The 26,228-nt window shown below is 30.5% G+C and overlaps 1 protein-coding gene and 1 pseudogene across 1 annotated transcript; one reads left to right on the forward strand and one right to left on the reverse strand.

Moving 5' to 3' along the window:
- Positions 1-1,215: 1,215 nt before the first annotated feature.
- Positions 1,216-4,105, forward strand: LOC149890709 (uncharacterized). Its single transcript, XM_090082526.1, has 4 exons — positions 1,216-1,907; positions 1,992-2,121; positions 2,244-2,405; positions 2,614-4,105. The coding sequence occupies exons 1-4, from the start codon at positions 1,665-1,667 to the stop codon at positions 3,369-3,371; spliced, it is 1,293 nt and encodes a 430-aa protein (XP_089938652.1). The 5' UTR covers positions 1,216-1,664; the 3' UTR covers positions 3,372-4,105.
- Positions 4,106-21,531: 17,426 nt separating this feature from the next.
- On the reverse strand, positions 21,532-25,160 carry LOC149890710 (uncharacterized; annotated as a pseudogene).
- Positions 25,161-26,228: the final 1,068 nt, after the last annotated feature.

The following is a 26,228-nucleotide window of genomic DNA, read 5'->3' on the forward strand; positions in this document are numbered from 1 at the left end:
GTAAACTAAACAGTGAAAAGCGCAACTTTGCGTATTTAATGGAAAAGCGCATAATTATGCAATAATTATGCCACAATTCTAAAGACCTAAAATATGTTTTTAAATCACGTTCTTTGAGTACTTCTACGATAAAAGTTCTTCATTATCATTTTCTTAAATTTAATCTTTTTTTTTTTTTCTCTTTTTTTTTAATTTATTCAAACTAGGTAAGTTAATATGACTAGTTTAAGAAATTCATTTAAAATTAAAATCTTGTTTGCAACCTTGTTTGCGACTGATAAAAGACGAGGTATTGTAGTGTTTTAAGTCCTCCAGCAACTGCCTTGCAAACTGCTCACTCCTCTCCAGGGAAAACCCAGAAGAACGTCGCCCCTGAGTTTGCCTCCCTTTTGAAGAGCGGGCGAGAAAAAAAAAAAAAAAAAAAAAGCATTAGTTTAATACAAGCACACCGGTCTAGGCCAGCCTCATATGACCTTAGCCATTAGGTCTGATAAAAGACGATCTAATGTGGTAAGATTGTATATTAAAAAGATAATGAACCTAACTCATTATCTGGAACAATAATACGAGATGCTTGAGGTCTTGGCATTTTACAGTTTTTTACATAAAAGACACTTATTTCCATTTTACAAATATTTTCAATTTAAAACTTTTCTTTAAAATAAAATTTAAAATTTTGTGAAATTCTTAATTATGCAAGCTCTTTTGTTTAAAAATAATCCGAAAACAAAAGAACTTTTTAATTACTTTTTATTACGTAATGAAAAAGTTGCGCTTTTTACTGTTTTAGTTTACGTACATAAAATACGATTCAACCTAAAAATGGCTGTCCATGTTTACTCATTTGATGAAATTATTTTATACTTTATGTTAAAAATGGCTGTCCATGTTTACTCAATTGCTGAATTCATAAGCTTTACTACTGATATATGGACCAGTAGTTCAAATGAAAGCTTCATAAGCCTGACAGGTCACTGTTTAGACAATACATTTAGTCAGAAAACGGTAAATTTGCAGTTAAGCGGCCTAAAATAATTTTACATTTTTCCTTTTTGCGCTCTCGTTCGCGGAGACTGAAAACGTCATAGGCTATTTATTAAAAGCAAATTAGATAAGTTTCAAAGTAGTTTTTTACTTTTCAAAGTTTCAAAGTAGTTTTTTACTTTTTTTTTTTAAAATTTCGGAACTGTGTACTTTTTATATAACCTTTTATATAGGGTAATATAATAATTGTTCATGCTGATGTGTTTTTAAAAGATATGCGGCTATGAAAATAGCCGTTTAGTTTAACAATTACAGAGGATACTGACGGGACACGCAAGAAAAAAATGTTGAGAATATAGGGACATCTTTAAACTGTTGACGCCACATAAATTCGTGAAGATGGGAAGTGAACAAATCTTCGTCACTGTGAGCCATAAAGACCGCCAGGTTCAACTTCTCCCCACCTCTAATTTTATTTTTTAAAAAAGTAAATGCAGTTTTTGTAAGTCTTTTTCAAGTACAGAACAAATCTAAAGTTGATCAGAAGAGTTAGTATTTTAAGTTTTAAAAATTAGAAAAACCAAAAAATTAAGCTTCAAAAATAATCCAATCCGCCACTTTGGCTTCTTTTTCTTTAATAGTTTTGAAATGATTTAAGCAAAAAACATCATACGGTAAAGATGGCTGATTTAAAACAGTCTGTTTGTGCAGTTTGTTTGGAAAAAAAAGGTAAATATTCAAAATCTTTAGTAAAAGTACGACCATCTGTAGCAAGTAAAATCAAGGAGTATATTTGGCCTGAGTACAATGCAGAGTTTAATGTTTGCCCGGATGTAATTTGTTCAAGTTGTAGAAGAAACATCTTTTTGCTGGAAAAGGGAAAAAGCACTTATCTTTCAAACTGGATAAGTAAAGTTTCTCAAGTATATGATTTAAAACTTATTTAAGTTAAATGATAAATACATATAAAGATATAGATTTTTTATAAAGTACCATCTTTGAATTAGGTTGACCGACCAAGAATTAGACGTAGTACTGAGCTTAGTGATATTGTACAATCATCTCATATTAATACAAAAGATGTTGAATCTCTGAAAAAAAATATGTGCAGCTGCTGCTTTACTCTCCTTGCAAGAGGTTAAAGAATAAATAATAAGTTACTTGATAAGTAAATTAAAAGTTATCAAATAATCATTTATAAACTTCAATAAAAAAACCTTTAGGTGTATATTAATTTAAGAGTAAATTTTATTCTTCAGGATGTCATAACAACTGTTGTTCTAGTCAGGCTGTTTTGAATTTGATTAATTTGTCAGAAACTCTTGATTCCACATCATGTGAGCAAGTTGCTTCAGGCATAATAAAAAACAAGATGGAACGAGAAGGCATTGAGAGAGGCCAGTCCTTTAAAATATCTACAGGTGTGTAAGTTTTTATTTTCATTTTTAAATAATTAAAAACAGTTTATATGTTCAGATAAAACTTAAATGCACATATAGAACACTCAGTAGAGGCTTTTAACTAAGCAATTGTATAGATTGCTAATAACTTTTTCAAAATGTTTGCATTGTAAATTTAAAGTAGGGGTAGGTTAAAGATACATATAATTAATTATACTTTATTTTTAAGGTGGAAATCCGTTAACTTTAACTGTTGGAACTAAAGACAATAAATCTTCTAGAAAGTTTTTTAATCAGATATCATTTCAAGCAGTGATGGAATTAACTTCTGTACTGGAATTGACAAAAAATAAAACAAAAAAACTGATATCAAGTCTCCGTAAGAATCTGGGATCATCTACTGTTGTGGAGAATAATGTAATTAGTATGATGACATCATTACAAGAAGAAATTGAATCTAAGTATAATATAGAACAAGATAACTTTATTTGGAATGATGAAATTGTAACAAGACATGTAGTATTTATCCATGACACTTCTGAATTTATTCTTAGTATTTTAATGGAAAGAGGATTGGATCCTCTCTCCAGTATGGTACGTATATCAATTGATGGAGGTCAAGGATTTCTTAAAGTAATTGTAAATGTCTTTGATAAAACCAATAAAAATGAGATTTACATTGACAGTGGAGTTAAAAGGTGTTTTATTCTTGCTATTGTTGAAGATGTTTGTGAAGACAATGGAAATTTGCAGAAAATCTTGAGTAGATTAAATCTGGATGATGTTACATATCACCTTGCATTTGACTTAAAATGTGCTAACAGCATCTTTGGTTTGTCTTCTCATTCAGGTAAATATGCCTGCTTGTGGTGTGAAGGCGAATGTTCCCTAGAAAGTGGTACTCCGAGAACATTAGGTTCTTTTGATCATTGGTACAACTTATTTGTTGAAAATGGGGCAAAGCGCTTAGAGATGAAAGATTTTTAAAATGTTATTAGTCCTCGACTCGTTTATTTAGATAAAAATGCTGAAGATGAAATTAATCACTTAGTCCCTCCACCAGAGTTACATCTTCTTATAGGGATCGTGACATTACTTGGTAGACTACTTTTAGATCATTGGCCTCTTTTTAAAAACTGGCTAAAAGAACATTATATCTTACTTCGAGGTTATCATGGGATAGGCTTTGATGGGAACAATTCCAATAAACTTCTGGAAAAGGTAGATATTTTAGAGAGAGATGTGTTAGCATCTCAAACTAATTTATTGCCTATAGTTCATTGCCTCAGAAAGTTTGCAAAGGTTAAAGAGTGCACCTTTGGATACGAATTAGGCAGCAATGCTTCTTCAGTTATTGAAGAGTTCAAAGTATCATTTTGTGACCTACAGCAGTATGCAAAGATACATTTAAATACAGAACTGAAGGTTACCTGGAAAGTCCATATAGTTGTTTGTCATATTCTCCCATTTGTGAAGTTTAATTGTTGTTCTCTGGGATCATATGCTGAACAGACTGGAGAAGCTGTTCATAGTGCCTTCAAACCAAGTTGGTCTCAATACAAGCGAAGGATCGAACTTAAAGATTATGCTAAACGATTGAAATCTGCTACTGCCACTTTTTGTTTAGATAAGATGTAAATATTGTAATATAAAAGTAGTTGTGTTATTTTTGTTGCATTTATTGTATTTTTTCTTTTAATTATTGCTATAATGGTGCAAAAGGAGTTTAAATCGCTTCAATTTAAGATTAGTAAGAAAAAGTAAGGATTGTTTTAAGGAGGATAATGAAATATTAATAAAAAAAAAAATTTTTTTTTTGAAAGGAGGTAATATCATCATAAAGGGGGTAACTTTATCACTTGAAGGGGGGTAAATAGGGTAAAAAAGTAAGTTTTTATGTGACTTCCGATCGACTTTAGATTTGTCCAATACAAAAAAATATAATATCTAACCAGTACTTATCCTAATATGAAAAAAAGTTAGAGGTGGGGAAAAGTTGAACCTGGCGGTCTTTATGGCTCACAGTGTCGTATGTACCGAACTGTTGCCGCAATTTACGCTAAGATCTAAAACAAGTTTTACATGATAATTTTGTATGTTATAATAAATATATGATATAGTAATTTAAAATCAAGCGCGCTGCACTATTTTTGTTTTATCAACTTCAAAAGTTTATTTCATTTTTAAAATCACTCATGCGTGCATGCTATTAATCTATTTAAACGCATTTCTTTACTCTCCACCGTATTTTTTAAAAGCAAAAATGTAAACTTAATTTAGGCCGCTTAACTGCAGACTTACCTTTTGAACAAACAGTTGTCAAGAATGTCATTGCAAACTGCCATTGAATTGTTGGGCATTTTAGCCATTCTCCCCAAGCCTGCCCTAAACTTAAAGCTCTTCAAGAAGCAAACAATGTTCTTAAGCAAAAAGTTATTCAAAATGTTCCAACAAGGTGGAATAGTACCTGTCATATGTTAGAATGAATTTATGAACAAAGGAAACCTCTAACCATATATGCACTTGAAAATGGTAAGCTTCCTTTATTAAATGCAAACAAATGGATGATTATTGGACAGTTTCGTGTTTTGCTAAAAGATTTCCACAAAACAAGAGTTCGCTTGGGTGAAAGAAATTCTATTGTCTTAGATATTATACCACAGATACAGTTTTTGAAAAATTTCATTAATAAAGCTTTAGTTGTTGACAACTAATTCAATGGAGAATAGTTTCAAACAATATACTGATAACTATAACATCATCTTGTCAATGTTTCTTGATCCCAGATTCAAATTAAAAATGTTCAAAAATGAAAACACCTTTTCAGCTGCTAAAACAAGTACTGAGAACATAACCATTCAACTTATTAAAACCCATGAAAATATAAAAAACATCAAAGTTACTGAAAATGATCGGTCTGCAGCTTGCGACATTGAAAATATTGACTCAGAATATGAAAATAATGGTACAGTACTAAATGAAAACAAAGATATAGTAGAAATGGTTTTTGACAATTGCTTCGAAGAACTTGTAGGATTTAATTCTAAATAAATCGGTCAACCACAAACTTTAATTTCAAATGAAACTTTATTAAACAAAACTCAACACTACTCAAATGAAGACCTTATTGACAAAGAAAGCAATCTTTTGTTGAAATCACAGAAAACCAAAATGCGACTATTAGCAAAGCTTGATTTAAAGTATTTAAGCTGCCCACCATCTTCTGTGGAGAGTGAAAGACTTTTTAGTATTGGTGGAAATGTATATACTGCTAAGAGAAATAACTTAACAGGAGCTCATGGTGAAATGTTAATATTTTTGAACTATAATATGAGAAATTAAAAATATTTGATTTTGTATATATTATTATAATTAGTATAGCATAATTCCTTTAGAAGTGAGTATCTATGTTCTATTTTTTCATGAAATATAATTTATTTAGGAGTTTAAAAGCTTTGATACTATGAGGAGGTCAAATGAAAAAAAAAAAATGTCATGAAAATTGTATAACTTTGTAGAATTAGAAATTTACAGGGAAAAAAAATTTGGAAAAAATAATTGAAACTCTCTTTGAGAGCTTTTGCTCAAAGATAAAAAAAGAATGCCTCCCAATGCCTTAATCAAAATTTCAAAGCATATTCTGTTGTGGATTTGAGGGTTGTGCAAATAAAAGAGTATCGTTAGCCAGGATAACTTTGGTCAGTTTTGGCAGTTTTTCTTAAACATCTCTGAATCTTATTAATTTTTTACAGTTTTCTCTTGTGGTAATAACATTATAGGTCTTGGCTATAGGCCTCTATATTTATTTTTTTAACTTTTTTATTACAAATATTTGTTTTTAAACGCCGAAAAGTGACCAATGTTACCCCAGGTTTTTATCATGTTTGATCAATAATACCCCTGCTCTGGGGTAACATTGGTCACTTTTTGGAGTTTTAAAAAAATCATCAGTCCTTAAACACTTAGAGAAACATGAAAAGAACATTTAAATGGACAAAAAATTTTGCAACTAGCTCCCTGTTATTGTGCAAAAGTCATTAAAAGTCATTTTCTAGTAGGTCATTATCGTCATCTGAGGATGATGACACTTGTTCAACTCGTGCCCTTTTCTTGTTATTCTTGGTGTTACTGTTATTCTTGGTGTTATTGTTACTCTTTGATGTGTTATTCACCAGATCTTGCGGTGTTATCGCTTTGCCAGGTGTGATCTTTTTCCCTCTAGTACGATTTGTTTTCCCATCCTGTCCACAATGTTTCACTAATAGACCTGCTATATCTTCATTGAATACTTCCTTAACAGTACTACCGGTACCTCCTCCGATGTCTTTGTTAACCTGTGGCAAACGCTTCATGACCATTTCTTTATCGAAGGGAAATATTCCACTAGCCTTGAAGTCAGATCTCAAATTATCGCTTTTCAATTGACGTTGCAGTAGAGCAAGAAGACCGAGGAACTGATTTTTTGGTATTGATTCTTTGATGCGCGTTTCTATCTTTAGCGGACGGAAAACAGCAACGTCCAGCGGTTGAAGCAAATGGGAAGCGTATAGTCCAAACTGTCGACTAGCCTTTCTCACGCTTATTCTTCCAGTTAAACATTCTTTCGTAGCATTGGACAACGTTTCTTGACTGTATGAAGTTGCATATGCTCTTGAACCACGCTTTCGTTTATATTTCCTCGGCATTTTCACCGGCTAAGAATTCAAATAGTTCAATAAATGTATCAGAAGTGTCAAAAAATGCCAAAATAAACTCAATGTAGTCTACGAAGTAGCTGTGCTATATTCACAAAACTGTTGATATACCAAAATTGTTGATATAATAGTCGATATATATTGTTGATATCTCTAACAAAATTAATACATGTTATCTTTGTTAAATTTTAGGAATTTAAAAAAAAATCAACAATTGACCCCGGTCAACAAAGTCACCCCGGCGACCAAAGTTACCCCGGTTGACGGTACCATTTTGAGTACTTTTTTAACGGGCAAACTTTTTTAACGCCGTAAGGCGTTAAAAAAGTTATAATGATTTTGCGCATGCGCAGATTTCACATTTAATAAACTTTTTTAACGACTAACTTTTTTAACGCAACACCGCACAGTGGAAAATAAAGGTGTGTTTCGGACCAAAAATCGATAACTTTTTTGTTACTAAAAATAGAGATTTGAAATTTTGCACAAATGTAAAGTAGTATATGACGCTTCTTGAGAAATACTTTTTATAAGAATTTTTTGTAATACAATATTAAAAATAAATAAATAAAAATCAAAAACTTCAAAATTGGCAGTTTGTTAATTTACACTTTAACACAATGCTTTACAAATGTATGAAAATACCTTAAAATTATCAAAAACGACGAAAAATACATAAAGTGCTTACCTACTAATTATAGAAATATTTAAAAGAGTTTCTTAATAACAATTTTTAAATAGTTGCTTTTATGAAATAATGTATAGGTATATTAAGGTGGTACCAGGGTAAAGGTAACTTTTTAACAAGAAATTGAAAACTATTAATAGACTTTAGCTCTTTTCTGTTAATGAACAAAAAAAATATATAAAACAGTAGCCCAAAAAAAAAATTTTATTGATGACGTCATTAATTATGCGCATAATTAGTGTTATGTTACCCCCAAAACTGCTTATTCTTTCATCTAATATAACTAGCTCAAAAAGAGTCAAAACTGCTTGAAAATTTGAACATGAATTCTTCAATGTATTAAGAATGTTGTCAATGAAACAGATTTTTTTAAAACATTTTTAATTTTACCAGGTTGACATTCGAACTTTAAGATATAAAATTAAAGGTAGTTTGGGACCAAAGCATGATAAAAATGAGTTTTAAATAAAAAATAACAAAAATTTGCTTCACAGACAACATTCGTAATATGTTCATCTTTAAACCTGCAAAATTTCAGCCTATTATCTATTTTCTATGAAAAGTTATTTTTTCTGAAAAATTGAGATTTAGCGAGAAAAAAAGCGTTTCTAAGGTCGTTGTTATGAAGCAAGAACCAAACTGCTCTTTAAAAAAAGGCCAAATTTGATTAAAATTAAGAAGATTTTTGACTTTTTGCAATACGCATATTGAAATAGGAAGATTTAAGAATTCAAAACATTAATTTTGGTATTTTTCAAAATTTTATCAAAAATAGCCGTTTTTTACCCTGGTACCACCTTAAAGGTACTATATCATAACTACATAGGGACTAGTTCGTTGACTTTCAAAAGCTGCAGAGTATCTTCATCAAGTTCTTGCACATTTCACGCAAAGAATTTATTTGGCTCTTTACTTCATCTACAATGGCTTTAGTTTTCTTGGAAATCTCTTTGCAGAATTCTATGCATATAGGTCTACAAAAACGAACATATGAAGGTGCCGGATTTTGCCAAACAACTGCGCCAGTTACTATATCAATTAGTTTGATAGGCACCAAAGAACTAGTAAACAAATTTGCATCAGAAATAAGTTCAGATTCCTCTGGAAGTTTCTACTTGTATTGGCTTTGGCCAGTGAAACCATCACAGCCCCATTTACTATATGAAAGTAAATGCTTGAATTCAATACTGTACACGGAATCTATGGTCAAAATTCTAGCTACAGTGTGATCCAATAAATCTTGCAGTTCCAGAATTTTCGGATGTGTGTTCGTAATTTCTATTGCAGAAGATGGTGGATAGCAGGTCTGTTTAATTTCTTGAATTTTACAATATGGTGGGAATATGAAACAGTTTCGTTCATTTGTCACCTTCTTCATCAGTTAGCATATTTTTCTGGCTTGCGTTTTCCATAAAACTCGATATTAATTTTTTTTTTGTCTTTATCAGCAATCCTTAATGATTCCACAAGTTTTGCTTCTGCTTCTTCTCCTATTGAATGCAACGCCTGAAGATATGTATTAAAAATATGCTCGAATCCATATTCCTTAAGTAACATGGAATTTTTTCTTTTTTTTGCTGGATTCTGACGAATCTCCATAAGACACGCACGGCCTTCCGCGTTTTTCAAAAGAAGTAGATGGCGTGGAGTCGGTAATTGCCTCTTCTGAGTTAGATAAAGATACACAATATCCAACCAATCACTGTTCTTAGATAAAAAAGCTTCCTTTTTCCGTGACGCCAGTATCCATAGTTTATTAAAAGACGGAATAATGTGCCTTTGAATATCACCCATGATGAAACACAAGTTGTCCTCAGAAAGTTGATAATTTTCTTTTAAAATTGTTTACAGTGCCTCAACTGTCTTTCCTCCATCAATATAGGAAAGCAATAATTTACATTTCAAACATTTAAAAGTTGTCATTTTAACAAGTCACAAAAGTAACTAAAGTAATATTCAATACTCAAACGAGTTGATTTAATTTCCACTGTGAATTTGTTATACTGATATAAATGTTTCAACTCTTTATATATTGGCAGTGTACATTCACTACAAAAGGAGTGCAAAAATACAAGAATGCCATGGTATAAATAAAAAATTGATAATAAGTTAAAAAACATATACCAAGCTATTGTTATAAATGAACAAAATTTGAAACCACGATAAAAAGCGGTTTTCTGTTTTTTCACTTTTATCACTCTTTTCTCGATAATTTTGGAAACCGCACGTTTCTGCAACTCATTCTTATACATGTTTTTAATAAACACCTACACTCTCCGAACAAGGGTATGCTCCGAAGAACTTTTAAGGGTTCTAATGGTTTAGGCTGACGAGGCACCCTAAAAGTTCTAATAAGAACTTTTTTTTAAGGTTCTTTGTAAGAACCCTTAAGAAGGGTTCTTGGTGGAACCTTAATGGACGGTTCTTCGCTAAAACCTTATATATAGTTTTAGCGAAGAACCTTTAGGGTGTCCCGTCAGCCTAAACTGTTAAAGCCCTGTAAGGTTCTATTAAACCTAGCATATTGTTGTGATTATTTTAGACACAATTGAAAAACACTTTTTAAAGATTGCTTAAGATGCGTCAAAATACTATTCGGGAAAAGCATTTTAAGATTTATTTTCATGAAAAAAACAATGAGTTACTATTATTAAAATATTTCGTAGATCTAACATAATAATGTAATAATTAGTAAATAAATCTTCTAATTTTTCTATCAAATTTATAGCAAAAATAATTTAGTTCATTTCATCAACAGGTTTGTAACACGGCGTACAGGCATTGGTATGTCGTCGTTTTCACTTGACAAACCAATTAATGCATGTTGCACAAATTTTAGCGTGTTTGAAATTTTTGGATGATATTTCGCATTATACAGGTAATGAACTCCGATCAAACATGCCAAAGCAAGAACGTTGTCTATCCCGAAGTCATCGCGCATGACTTCGACATAGTCTAATACAATCGTAATTTTTGGAGATGTTGCCATATTTTCTTGTTCAAAGTCAAACACAATGGTTGGCGAATTCACTACTGGCATTTTACCCGCAACGAATAAATGGTCGCTGCAATCTCCTTTGAATAACCGTGGAAGCATGAGAACGGCAGTATTCATCATCATTTCTAAAAACACAATTACAATTTTAAAAAAAAGTCGCGGATTATATATTTTTACTTATATCTACAAATATTTGTTAAAAGGATACCTTATGATTCACATAGAGTATTTATTTACGTAGAGTAATTATTTTAAATATATGTTTCTATAAAATATTTAAAAAATGACGTTATTTTGTTATTTATCTAGAGCCTAAAAACTGTTTATGCTAAATAAACAGCATTTATCCGACACTCACACTCACACACACACACACACACACACACACACACACACACACACACACACACACACACACACACACACACACACACACACACACACACACACACACACACACACACACACACACACACACACACACACACACACACACACACACACACACACACACACACACACACACACACACACACACACACACACAATCTTGATATATGAATGTTTACAGTGCATAATTTGGGTACATTAGATTTGGTAAAAAAACTAAACCTTTCTTTTTTACTTCATCTTTCTCGCCTTCTATTGTAGTAAGAATACTTGAAAGTAACTGATCTTGCTTCTTGCCAACAATATCCAACACCCTACTTGCAATACGTGTTAATGATACACGGAGCTCTCTATCCAAGTCTTTATTAAATAGAATCTTGACTTCAGCCAAAATCTATAATTTGTAAAAAACTATAACAGTATTTGAAGATAGACATTCAACAAGCAATAACTTTTAAAAAAAATATTGTTACATACTATAAATCTAAAAACAACCTAAAAATATAAAGGTTAAAAATATTTTTATTATTAATGTAGTCAGTGCTGTCTCCAGGGGTGGGGGTGAGAATTAAACTAAATTTAACACCAAAGCCTTATGTAGAGTAAGTTACAGCAAAAGTAAAATAAAGATACCAGTTTTGGTAGACTCATCCAAGGATATGCAGCCATTATGTCAATGGTAGACTTATTTTGTATATCTTTTGTTCTATGCGTGCAAGTTCTTTTTTGTCTATCTAACATCATTTCATAATTTGGACTCATCTTTGAAGATTCGTGTAGCATTTCATCTAACAAAAGCATTGTACTAACGTCATCTTCAAATTCATCCTCCATTAGTGGAAAGTGCTATGGAGATTAAACAACAGTGAAGGAAATTACTTTTACTTAGAAAATATAAAAAATGAACTTAATTTATTATACTAGGAATTACAATTTTATCTATAACAAAAATAAATAAAAAATAAGATACAAATAAACAAAATCAGGGTTATTTTTTTTTTTTTATATCCACAGAGAAAAAAAAAAAAATTTTGTGGGTACCTTGAAAATACAATAGGTTGCAGTAAGTCAAAAGTTTAATTTTTTAAAAACAATCTTATTCACAATGTGCAACTTGGGGATAAATAGGGAGCTTAATACTTGAAAATGTTCATGTTTCATAAAAAATAAGACAAAATAAAGTAAAACTTTAACATTATAACTTTAGCAGTAAAAAATGGGTTTCAACACATTTACACCCTAATATTATATACCCTAATATGCAATTATAGTTGCTATTAAATTTAGTTTAATTTTTGTTTAACTTGATTGTCTAGTTTTTTATTGCCATTTAGAATAGGAAAGAAACAAAATATATGAAGCAAATAAGTTATATATAAATATTCTTTAAAACCATGCTATTATATGAAATGAATTCTGAAAAAAACACTACTGTATTACCTTTTAATTGCAACTAATTTAAATTAAGCAACAGTTTTAACAAAATAAAGTAAAATATATGCAAATGAATTCATATTGTTACTCGAATTTGCCTGGGTGTATTTTCAATTTCTTCAACTATTTTGCTGTCTTCAACAAGTTTGTGTTTTTTTCCATATCCTTTTCTGCCAAATTTTTCCTTTGCCAAAAGTACATCTTCATTGTTAACCAATGGTATTCGTTCTTTTTTAAATTTATTTTTTAAACTTTCCAGCAGTATTGACTAAATCCAGCAAGTGCATGAGCTGACAAGTTATCAGCTGATATAGTTGCAAGTGCACCATACAATTGTAAATTCTCACCATCAATACATAGTGCAATCCCATTTAAACACAATTCAATCAAGTCTGATATTAAAGGTTTTAATATTTCTGCATATTTTTTTGATTGTTTTATATATTTTTCTTTAACTAAAAGACACAGGTGTATATACTTTAATTGAGAGTGATACTTATATTCTAAATTACCTATAAAAAAATAAAATGCACAAGGCTTATGTGTGGAGCGGTGTGATCCAATTGGGTTACACACCTCAAACTCATCTATATACATATGAATACACAATGCATGCTTCTTCGTACAAAACACAGCATGTTTGTGAAAAATGTTACCATCTGCGTATGAGCATAGCAAATCACTAGTTTGGTCCTCATTCTCATTTGCTCTATGAATAGAAGCCCAAATATCCTTATGTTGAACAAACTTTTTAATTACTTCTAAGGTAGGAATATATTGAAAAAATTTCTTTTGATTATTTAAGCATCCGGTACTGTTAATAGATGGTGATTTGTCTGCAATAATTTGTGTAATGCTGGTTGAACTATTTCCATTATCATTTTTTCTATCATTAATTATCTGTTTATCATCACCGGCTTGTATTTCAATTTGCAATGGAGCAACAAAACCTAAATTTGATTTACAATAAGTCAAAATTTTTGCTTCAGAACTAACAACTGAAAAGGCTTTGTCTAACAAAGCTTCACTTTCTAATATTTCTACAAGATCATGATTAGGATCAAGAGTAAAACCAGCTTTACTCAAGTAGTTTTTTAGACAATCCGCATAATTAGAAGAAAAGTAATTAATTAATGCATGAACTTCATTACTAATTTCAAGCTGAACAATTGCTGGAATAGAATGTTTTTGCCCCAAACCAATCACAAACATTGCAAAATGTTTTTGCAGTTTAAGAACAAAATCATTAATATCTCTGTTAAATGGCTGATTGAGTGTTGAACTTGCTAGTTCATTGTCAAAATTACAATTGAGTAATTCTAAGTTTTCATTAACAGATGAATGCAAACTTTCATCAACATTTGTCTTGTTTCTGTCAGCATAATATATTTGATTGTGTTTTATTCGCATGTGTTGTCTTAAACCTTTTATTGTGTTATATGTACAGGGACAACCATCAAGCCCACAAGCTACAGTAAAATTAGCTTCAGCTTCGTGGCATATCTGAAGGTGAGTCAAATATTTACTTAAAATAAACTTTTTAACTTGACAAAAAGAGCAGATGAAACTTGAAATACTCAACATTTCAAAAATTAATCTAAAAAATACAGTAGAATAATTATTAAATACTAACCAACAAACTTTGGTTTCAAAACACTTAGGTCTACTGTGATCAAATAGTTACAAGTGTCATTAACTGTCCAGTTAAAGAATGGTATTGGAACATCATTAGTAGCCATATGAAAATTGCTACGAATGAAAAAAACAAATTTAATGGATATTGCTGAAGCCATTTATGAACAAAACAGTAAATGAGTATTATAATTATTTTTTAAATGAGTTACATATATATATATATATATATATATATATATATATATATATATATATATATATATATATATATATATATATATATATATATATATATATACATATATATATATATATATATATATATATATATATATATATATATATATATATATATATATATATATATATATATATATATATATATATATATATATATATATATAGAAGATACAGCAAAGGATGACAACTTTGTGGGTACTTAAAGTTTCATACCGGCGTGCCGGCAATCATCAGCCAAAATACATAATGAAAAAAACGTTACAAAAAGAGAACATTAAAGAAAAACGAAAAAACCGCTAAAAATGTCGTTAAAAAAGAATTGTTCTTATTAATGGCTTCAAATTAGTCTTTACTGTCAAATGACGCAAGCATGTATTTATTCATATGCCTACACTTACTAACCAGCTCTTGCTTTTTATTTAATAAATTTGCGCCTCTATAGATGGCAATTTCAGTTTTTTCATTTAAACATAGAGCGCATCTTCTTGTGCTTGGTTGATAAGGTTGGCATTTCCTGATTATACTCCATTTAATAAAAGGTTTTCCGTTTTTTTCTTTTATGCGCCACACTTCCTTGGATAGTTCGGTGTCGTTTTTGTATTTTACAGTATTAAACGACTTAATGTGGTTTGCATAACGTAATTTAAAAGGCGGTTCACTTATGCCAATATATATTTTATCTAAATAGTTCGGAAGGTCTGAAGAAATAACAGCTTTGTAAAGCATGTTTTCTGTTAGGCAAAGTTGATTTAGTGGACAATGCAACCTGTTGATACAATTGCAGGATTTCTTATTTTGATCTTCAATATCTTCGATGATTTTTTGGTTATGCCAGTTTATTATAGATTTTAAATTCGGCATGCAGCTGTAACTGACTTTCAAAGTGTTTCTATTGAATATTTTGTTCAAAATATGCTTAGATGGAAAATGTTTGTCTACCAAATTAAGAAATGATTTGCCAACTTTTGTGATCACATTTTTGCTAAATGGTGGGTTGAACCATATAATGTTACGCTTTCGATTATACTTCTTTCTGGTATTATTATTAGGAGTATTGTTATATTTTAATTTATGACTATATCCTGCTTTATTTAATGCCTCCTCATAACACTTAATAGCTTTGCCGAATATTTTTTCACTGGATGAAAGTCTTGATAATCTGCGTTCCAATGAAATGGGTATTTGCTTAATAATATTCGGAGGATGGTTTGATTCCTTATGAATATAGTTTATTTGATTCCCTGGCTTGCTATAGGGTTGGTAAGTAGAATCGTTTAAGTTCAAAGTAATATCTAGGTAGTTAACGATTTTAAGATTGCATTTAATGGTAATGTTTAATCCATATTCTTTAAACATTTTTGTGATTGTTTTCTTGACTTTTTCCAATTCTGGGCCACTTAGATTTTCAAAAACCGCCAAACCATCGTCTCTGTAAATACCTATAAAATTTTTATTATAAACGGATGATAGCTTATCTAACAGAAATAGCCCCACTAATTCGCAAACTTCAGCCCCGTCAAATGCCCCCATTGTTACATCAAATAAACCGCATCCTTTTTTCATCCATGTCTCATTTCTATGAAACAGAAGAGATTTTCTAGAGTGGTATACTATTCTTTTTTCTTCAGCTGTAATACAAACGAATTTCTCAGCAAAGGACATCACTATTCTCAACAGTTCTTCACTAATTGTTGGATAAAAATTGTTAATATCAAAAACGACGAATTTCTTTAGCTTCTTATTCGGAATGCTTTTAAACCAATCTATTACGTTCTGCGTGTTTTTCCATTGATTTAGATTCAACGTGCCCCTTATAGTATTGTTTATTTTGTCTAAAATAGATTTGCTTATTTTTCCCAACTCGTTTTTTGCAGGATTTATTAACCGTACGCTAGGGTTATTTACAAAATTCTCTTTGTGATCTTTAAGTGTTATAAAAGCGCTAGTTTCACCATTGATATGCATCTTGTTTAATTCGGTTGTGCCTGCCATGATTTCCGAAGGTAAAATTATAGGTAAGCCAAAGGTAAGGTGGTTTCAATCTCTCTTTGCATGGTTCAAATGTATGTGCTGACTAGCACATACATTTGAACCATGCAAAGAGAGATTGAAAAAATAATAATTAAAAAATACTTACAAGTGCTGAAAAAATAACCGAATTATAAGGATAAGAACACGTGAGTTTTTTAAAGAACCTTTTAGCAATTTTTGGATCGAGTAAATTGTTCACAGAACCTTTAAAGCATTGTTAAAAACCCGAAGGTTCTTGGAAAAACCGTTTAAGCATCTTAAGAACCCGAAGGTTCTTTCAAGAACCAAAATGCAGCAATAAGAACCCGTAAGTTCTTTGAAGAACCGAAGAGCAACATTAAGAACTGAAAAGTTCCTTAAAGAACCGATAAGAACCCTTACTTTTTACAGTGTAGGCTACAATACTACATTAAATGTAAAGCGTGGGAAGCGTGGGTAACTACCATAAGTCTCAGTGAACTTGAAGAATATTAATTTTTTTCATTTATTTTATTGTTCAAATAATTACTCCTAAACTGAACCATATAAGTAAAAATGTACAATTTTCTTAAAATCTCCATAACACGAGCCTTTCAAAAATGTATAATACTTTATACTTATTCCTAGAAAGTTTTTTAGAAAATTAACTTTTAAAGTGATGAAGCGAACAGGTTTGAAATGAACATCCGCAAAAGTAGTAAACAATAAGGCTTCAAATCTTTTATTTTTACATAAAATTATGTGAAATTCCTGCATTATAGTGATGATTGACCATTAAACTATTAAATAAAATTGAAATATAATGACAGCAGCGACATTAGTAAAAAACATTTATGATATGCTGTTGCTCTACAATTTTCCACTGTGCACCGTATCACTTGAATGATCCGCCCCGCTGATCCGCTCCGCCCCGCCGTTTGTACCTACCCTAGTTGACTATCTTGCAGAAAACTTTTAAGTCTTGTAGGATGGCAATATTCTTATATTATCCTTTAGGATATCCTAAAGGATTCGTAAGATCGTAAATAAAAACAGAAAAGTTGTTTTGTTAATGTTAATTCTGTAAAATATACTTTTTTTCACAAATGAAAAAAAAGCGCGTTTCTTAACTTCACTCAGATAATTAAAGGAGAAATTAAGAAACGCGCTTTTTTAACAATTTCGTTAAAAAAATTTCATTTTCATTTGTTATAACAAGGTATATCCTGTTTAATCTATAAAAACGTTTACATTTTGTTTGGTACATGTACATGTTTAGTACATGTACTAAAAAAAAACAATATCTGCTATACTATTTATTTAGTTTTTAATGTGCAAAATTTATTTTACACAGAATGAAATTTTATTTCAATAAGAAAATATTAATTCCAACTTAAACTTACCTATTACGAATCTAAAATTAAATAGCCTACAGCATCCTATGAGAATCCTATTTTGATCCTTCAAGATCTTTTTAAATATTCTTTTAGATCTTACCTTATCCTGTAAGAATTCCTTTAAATCCTACAAGATCCTTCAAAAGGATGCTTATAGGTCTTGCAGGGACTTGTGCAACTCAACCCATAGGATTCTTGTAGGATCTGTAAGATCAGTCAACTAGGGCCCTAGTTGATATACCTTGTTATAACAAATGAAAATGAAATATATATAACAGGATATACCTTGTTATAACAAATGAAAATGAAATTTTTTTAACGAAATTGTTAAAAAAGCGCGTTTCTTAATTTCTCCTTTAATTATCTGAGTGAAGTTAAGAAACGCGCTTTTTTTTCATTTGTGAAAAAAAGTATATTTTACAGAATTAACATTAACAAAACAACTTTTCTGTTTTTATTTACGATCTTACGAATCCTTTAGGATATCCTAAAGGATAATATAAGAATATTGCCATCCTACAAGACTTAAAAGTTTTCTGCAAGATAGTCAACTAGGGGGCACAGTGACTCAGAACGATCAAAAAACGGTAAAAATTAAATAAAATTTGACATAAATCGTAAATCAATAATGTTATATATCAAAATAATAATTTTTGGGTCAAAGATTTCAAATTTATTTATAAATTTTTTTTTTATGCGTAGCTTCGACGCGTATAACGCGCGCTTATGCGCGTATACGCGCGTTTAAGGTGACTATACGCGTACAAAAATTTTTTTTTTCAAGTTTTAGAATCTTCAAGACAAACACATTATCTTGATATATTACTCTACTTGATATTTTTATAAAAATGGTTTTTAAAGGAGGTTGATACATAGAGAAAAAAAAACTGAATTTATTACATTCATTTTATTATTTACATTACAATTAATTTAATAACTTCATCTGGTAACGGTTTTCCTCGATAGCTCTTATGTTTTCTAAAAGATATGCTTGATACTTTTGGATCTGATCTTACTAGAAGGTAGTGCATCTGATTCATCATTGTATTTAACCTTGAAATTTTTGCCGTGTGCTTAAGTCTAGAATTTCTTATCTGTTTATTTAAACTCTCCAGTGCATCTTCCGAATATACCCCGACTGGTAAAGGTAATTTATGTGATATGGAAGAACTATGAAGCAGCAGTTTATGTACAGTGGGAGGCATAACATACCAGTTGTACAAACTCACTATACGTTTAGCTGTTTCAGTGCAGTATAAATCTAATTCATTGATATTAATAGAATATCCACAAGATATGGTTATGAGAATATTATGCAATCTTTCAATTATATCACAATCAACTTTAGTAATTTCAGAAAAAGCTTTACTATTTTTAAATGCTTTTCTGGCAGTATTGCCGTCATTGGTATTTCCAGACCCAGTTTTAGGTCTGGAAATACCAATGACGGTTTTAGGTCTGGAAATACCAACTCCCTGAAGAGTTCCTGAATCTGTTTTTTTTTTAAGTCTACAGATAATTTTTCCTCAATTGTTTTTGGCTTATACTTTTTAATTTCAATTTTATAACTCAAATGAAGAATAAATTCCAAGAATTTTATCCAGCAATGCAAAGCTGAAATTCCAAGCCCCAAGGCTGACTCATTCTCAGTTTTTGCTTTTAATAAATCAATATTGTTCATTTCGTTGGGTTTAGCATTGCAAACATTGCAGGATTGAGTGGATTTTGTCTCTGTAAGTGCATTAACTACTTTATTATCAAACATTGTAAGATCAACTCTATAGCTGATATTAAAGGTCACCTTTCTTCCTGCAATATCAAAAACTTTGCAAAACGTCTTTAAGGTATTTATTTGATTTTTTAGATCTGATTCTTCTTCTCTGGATAAAATTGGACTCTCTTTTTTATATTGTAGATGAAGAGGTCTACGAAAGTGACAACTTGAAGGATTTGCATTTTTCCAAATTTCGCCATCTTTTACTTTGAGCAATAAAGGCACAAAAGCTGTACTAAAAAGATTTTCTTCACTCTTAAGTTCTATACTTGTGATGCTTGTTTCAAAGTATTTCTGTTTATAAACACTTTGGCTTGATGCTCCATCAAAACCAATCTTTCCATATAAAACTCCAAATATTTCGTTACCTTGACCACAATTATGCATATCAATCATTTCAGTTATTCTACTCACAGTGTGATCTAACATGCTTTGAAGAGTACACTTTGCAGAAATTTCAGAAAAATGTATATTCTCAGGATAACATTTCAATTTTTCCACCAAAATATCGTGCAAGGTAGGATAAATATGTACATTGTGAACAAGAGTTTCTGATCATTTGATATTGTTTATCGCTGAGATCAGTGTTCATTTTTAATGCAAGAGCTTCCTCTACACTCATAATGATGGGAAAGGTTTTATCCAAAGTTTTATCAACTTTTTCTATCTCTAAAAGATTTGAGATATTGTTTTTTAAAAAAGAAGCTTTTTTTTTTTCTCCAGCAGCATTTGCACTTTTTGCAGAAGCTAAAAATAGAGCTTCATGATGTTCAGTAGCTAGTTCTTTTATTTTTTTTCTTTTGCTTTGCTCTCCAAGAACATTCCATTGCTTATGGGGCCTTCCAGAACCAAAATGACAATTTTTATTGTTCATAAGGTTTCTTTGAAGCCAACGATTTTCTTTTTGTATAAATGTATCATAATTTCGTCCACATTGTGTTAAATTTCTCTTCACCTTTGAAATAAATATAACTAAAGCAACCTTTACTTTATTTAAGTTTTCTTTGCGAATTTCTTCAGTATTTTTTATTTCATTAAGTAAATCCTTCCATAATCTTAATTTATCCACTCCTAGTTCACGTATCTTTGGGATAAGATCTAATCTTTTCATTGTTATTGTTTTTAAGAACCATCAATATAATAAAACTAATAAATCAGAAACATTTTAAATTACATTATATATTTTTTTACTTTACACTGTTTAAAATTTTATTTTGTAATGGCTTTAACAATTGTCACATTGTTACATCCTGTAATAACACTATTTTACTAAGTTAACTTTATATTACAGGAAATACTAAAGTTGTTCAGTCAAGCTTTTTCAAACATGTTGTACCTATCAAATAATAAATACTTTTAAAAATGGCGGAAAACGAGGTTTTTAAGTGTTTATCAACATTTTTATTTCTTTAATAACTTCCAATACCGCAGGAGACCGTAGTAATCCCTTTATAATTTAAAAGTAGAAATGTTAATTAACTAGAAAAAATGTATATATTTTTGGAACTCGGTGGAACATTTTTTTAGCTGATATATAAACAGAAAAAATACAATTACTTGCAACCTTTTTTTTAGAAAAGTCTTTAAATTTTAACAAAAAAATTAGACTTTTTTTTACTTTTGAGTAAAGTTGAAATATATAGAGCCAAAAGATTATCTTTAAAATAAATATGCACTTTTATTTAAATTAAAAATACTCTATTTTAGTTAAATAAAAATCTCACATTTTTCAGATTTCTTTGAAAATAATATCAAATTTTTTTACTTCTTTTAACTATAAAATACAAAATAAAAGTTTTATGAAACAATTATTTATACTTTTGAAATAAAAAATTATTGCAATTTAATATTATTTAAAAAAGGGCACTTAACTTATAGAAAAGTTGTGAGGGGTTTATTACAGTGATATTTAAGTTCTAAATATAATTTCAATTTCCATTTTTACTTCGTTCTTGTAGCATTGATTTAATTTCTAATTTTAATTTTACTTCTTTTGAATCAGTTCTGATGAAATTAATTTCAGTTCAGTTCTTATGATTTTAATCATTTTAGTTCTTATTTCAGTTACTAAATCAGTTCATATTTTACTTCTATCAAATTTTACAGCAATTAGTAGTCCTAACGACATACTTTTTTTGAAAAAATTAAAGTGTAGTCTTGAAGTCTACGAATTTGGGTAACTTGTACTAGTTACATTCATTTAAAAAAAAAATCTTATGGCTCCTTCCTGGGCCTTAAAAAAAGAAAAACTTGCCCCACCCCGGGGTAAGTTGGCGCAAACTATAAAAAAGATTATTAACGTATTAGTGAGTAAAAATGTATAAAAATTATTTATTATTTCTATGAGCTAGTAGCAGTTAGTAGTTTGAATATGAAGCCAAAACAACACCCCACCTTTGTTCCTGGTAACAAAACAACACCCCACCTTGGTTCCTGGTAACAAAATCCCCTAAAAAAATTTTTTTGTAAAAAAATTCAAAAGTATTTTTTTTGTAAAAATAAATTTTTTCAATATTGTTAGAAATAAAAATTTAAAAAAAATTAATTTTATAAAGATATTTTTTGTTTTCCAGCTTCCCCTGTGAAAATTTTGCCAATAAACCCTAAAAGCTTTTCAATAAACTGCCTAAAGATCCTGAAAAACGACAACTACTAAAACAGCCTGACTGATAATAGTAAATCAATTGTGACTGGAATATTTATATTAGTTTTAGTCGTAGGACCCAAGATGAAATGGTCAATTAGGAAAGTTCCCTGAGATTTCTGATACTTTTTGATAAAAGACTCTGCAGATAAACGCAATTCGTCAACTTACCCCTGCTGAAAACTAGCCCCGGTCTCCCCTATCATTATTTCAAGAAATAATGTAATACATAAATTTCAAGAAAAATATTTAAACAATTTTTTAACTTAGTAACCATAGTAACCACCTTAGTAACATCTAAAAAAGGATAAAAATAGTCATAAAATAGTCATTCAATGATTCAATTGAGTTATAATAAGAAATTGAAAGAAAATATCTGGTTGAATTTAAATTACAAGTTTTTGTTCAGTTTCGTAAAATTCTCATCTCTAATGATTTTTTCATTCGATTGTGGCGACCAACAGTTAAAATTCCACAAAGTGAAAATATCCTTTCTACAAACGCCTGTGATGCTGGGGCGGACAGTAAATCTTCAGCCAAAATTGCAATCTTGCTATACTTGCTTTTGTTTTGTTTCCAAAAGAGCAGGCCGTTACTTGGCAGCGCTTCATCACCGCTTATGTCTACCAAATACCTTGACAGCTGACTTGCAACAGTGAGGTTGTTTTGGTTATAAATTTTTCTTTCTTTTGTAAAGATTTTATTTGACAAGAACTTAAAGCGCTTTATGGCAGCAAATTCACATTCAGATCCATTTGACTCAGCAGCAGCTTATAATTCTTGTTCTACTCCACAAACTTTTATTATATAAATCTTTGCTGCATGGAGCAAGGTGCCCATTTCCGGTGTGAGGATAAAGACAGCAACGGTTGGATCTAACAAATATGCAGCAGACGGAAGAAGATTAAACGTATCTGAGTCCGGCTGCAGAATTGTTTGAAACCGTTGACGTAGATCTCCAAGAAGATTCGCTATCAAAGACTTGCTGGTAGGATATTCTTGTAAATAGCATTCCAAATTGAGTATAGATGGTAGAACCTGTGAAAGAGACTAGGCATCGGTCTGAAGTATATCTGTTTGTACTGCAAAGGGTTCCAAAAGTGAAGAAATGTTTTGAAGACGAACCCATTCATATGCTTTGAATGTGTCGATTCTTAAATTTAAGTAAACCGTCTGAAATTAAAGTTTACTAATAACAATTGTAATAACTAATAATTATCATTGATATACGTCTCTTTTTTCCATACTGTTGCAATGTGATTTAAAAGGCAGGGTAAAGTATTTCCGTGTTATTAGTAAACCTAATTTAAAGACTATATACCCTGTCTTGTTTTTTAATGATAATGACTAATGAACTTCTTACAATTTATAACCATTTTCGTTTTTTTAGTTTATATAAGGTAAGACGCAATTTTGTAGACTTAATAAAATTCCGAAAATAATTTATACACACTAATAACATAAATAATAAAATAATATGTACCAATTTCTATAAGAACTTCATTCACCGATGTCTTTATTTTAAACAGCCGGTCAATCATCTGATATGTACTGTTCCATTTTGAGGTGCAGTCAGTTATCACAGACTTCCCACACTTGTCAATAAGTTTCTCAATTGCCACACTTGATTTCCTAATTCTTGATACAACTTGTCTCGTTTCTAAGGTGGTTGCACTATAATGTTCATAAACTGGTTTTATGAGAAGCTGGAGTGTGTGAGCCATACAGGGCATTCGACGATATGGAATATGATCTGGCAGAAATAAATCAGTTTGTTCTGACTGAGACTGGATCTCTTCCTCATCAGTTTCATGTTCAGACTCGTCAGATTCAAACTCATAAGATTCAGATTCGTCAGATTTTTTAGCTGCATACACTTCCTGTAAGAGCCTGATGGCTTAAATCATATTAGACCCGTTGTCTGAAACAATCAACATAACTTGATTTTCTCTAATACCCCACTGGTCAAGACATTTCTTTAAACATTCGGCAAGCATCTCACCCGTGTGGGGATGTTGGAGTTCTATCAAATTTAGGAAAGCATGTCGTGCTTTATCAATGGTGGTGTCATAGAAACAAGCAGATATCCCAAGGAACGATGCTGTGAGACGCTTCTTCGTCGAACCATCAAGACAAATTGTTACTTTGCGTGTACGATTCATCAAGTCTTTCAGTTGTGCAGATTGTAGAAGAAAACGCTCGTTTATCCGCTTGTTCAATGTTGCAGACCCTGCAATATAAAATTTAAATCAGTTAAAATTTAATGCACATCAGTTTGTGTTTTTAGTTACTATAGTGTTACATTAATGATACTATAATTACAGGCAAACATTTAAAAATTGTTTAGCATTGAATGAATTTAAAACAATAATTTAAAAATTTAGTTGTGTTAATTATAACCTGGCAATTTAAATTTTGGGTCAAAAGTTTTTATCATCTTTCAAAACGACGGCTGATCTAGCAATACCATTGGATAGCTGGTATTAACAATCATTTCAATCACGCTATCCTGACGCAATTGATATTCATTTGATTCCGTTGGCCACGCGGTGATTCGGTGTTCAAAGCACTCTCTTATTGTCTGAGTTTTTGTCTTTCCACTATTTCGGGAAGATATAGAATTGCTGTCATCAATTTTACGTTTCAAAAATATTTTTTCTGCATTGCGTTTTTTCTTTTCATCCGCGTAACATTTGTGTGTGTCTTTATGTATTCTCTGAATGTGCGCCACCAAGTTACTGGAATCTTTTCCGGCAAGAGATGCGCCACATACGCTCTCATTAATTATGTCCTGTACTAGACACGTGGATTTGTCATTTTTTTCATCGTAAACGAAGAATTTCCATACAAGACTGTCACGCTTCCTACCAGCCAACAACCTTGATAAACTCATTATTCTGTTATTAATTTGCAACTCTTAAGAATCTTTAGATGTTTATTTTATTTTACAACAAAAGATTGAACGCATTGAATTTATACTTAACGTAATGACAAGCACGTTTTGTGGTCCTATGATACATTCTATAATCATTCCAAATATCATCGTTATGGTCAAACATGTGCGCCAATTTTAAAGCAAGTATGCAAAATTTGTAAATTAATTGTCAAAAAAAACTAATTAGTGTATCGAAATTTCTTTTAATATTCAATAATTTTCGTTCGGTAATAATTCCTAATTCTATTCCTATTTTCGTTTTTTGATGCTTATATTCAATTCTATTTCAGTTTTCGTTCTTCAGATATATCCTAATTTTAAATTTTTATTCACATTAACGAAATCAATTATTTTTACTTCTAATTTTACTTCACGTTAATGAAAATATCACTGGTTTATTACCATTTTTTTGCTGTTTTGAGTCACTGTGGGGGGTACTCTCCGAGAACTACTAAACGGCAGGACGCGCAAAGTCGATTTCTTGACTCCGCTAGCGAAGGCCATTGTTTTTATCAAAGTTGTAGTGTTCTTTTACGTTCCAGTAATAATTTTTGAAAATCTTTTACTTTTATTATGGTGAACAAATGTGGCGTTGTAAATTGTAAAGGGAATTATAATAAATTTAATAAGTGTCGTGTTTTTAAATTACCTAAAGATGAAGTTGAGAAACAGAGATGGATTAACGTGCTTCCTTCACGTAAAAATTTTATTATGGAGCCATCTAAATTCTTTATATGTGAAAAACATTGGCCTGAAAATACAGAAATGATAAAGGTGCCTGGTGGCTATACTCGACCAGCATGTGCACCAAGTATTTTTAATGTTCCTTTTTCTTGTTTACCAACACCAAAGCCTGTGCTTCGCCAATCTAAGCCTGAGGATCAGCAATCGAAGTATTTCATCAAAAAAGATAGAATAAATTCGTTTTCTGATTTTTATCCTGACACTGAATTACACAAAAAGTATGAAAATATAGTAATATCTCGACAAGAGGATAAATTCTTATGCATTTTTATGTCAAAAGAT

The sequence above is a fragment of the Hydra viridissima genome, unplaced genomic scaffold (genome assembly GCF_058129835.1).
Source record: "Hydra viridissima isolate aposymbiotic clone 2 unplaced genomic scaffold, HvirCarnegie_v1 scaffold_3, whole genome shotgun sequence".
In the NCBI taxonomy this organism is placed as follows: Eukaryota; Metazoa; Cnidaria; class Hydrozoa; order Anthoathecata; family Hydridae; genus Hydra; species Hydra viridissima.

Excerpts from the sequence above, each read along its gene's own strand:
- LOC149890709 (XM_090082526.1), top strand. The coding sequence starts at position 1,665 with ATGGCTGATTTAAAACAGTCTGTTTGTGCAGTTTGTTTGGAAAAAAAA. Across the intron at positions 1,908-1,991 it reads GGATAAGTAAAGTTTCTCAA|GTTGACCGACCAAGAATTAG; the intron begins GTATATGATTTA and ends TCTTTGAATTAG. Across the intron at positions 2,406-2,613 it reads GTCCTTTAAAATATCTACAG|GTGGAAATCCGTTAACTTTA; the intron begins GTGTGTAAGTTT and ends TTTATTTTTAAG.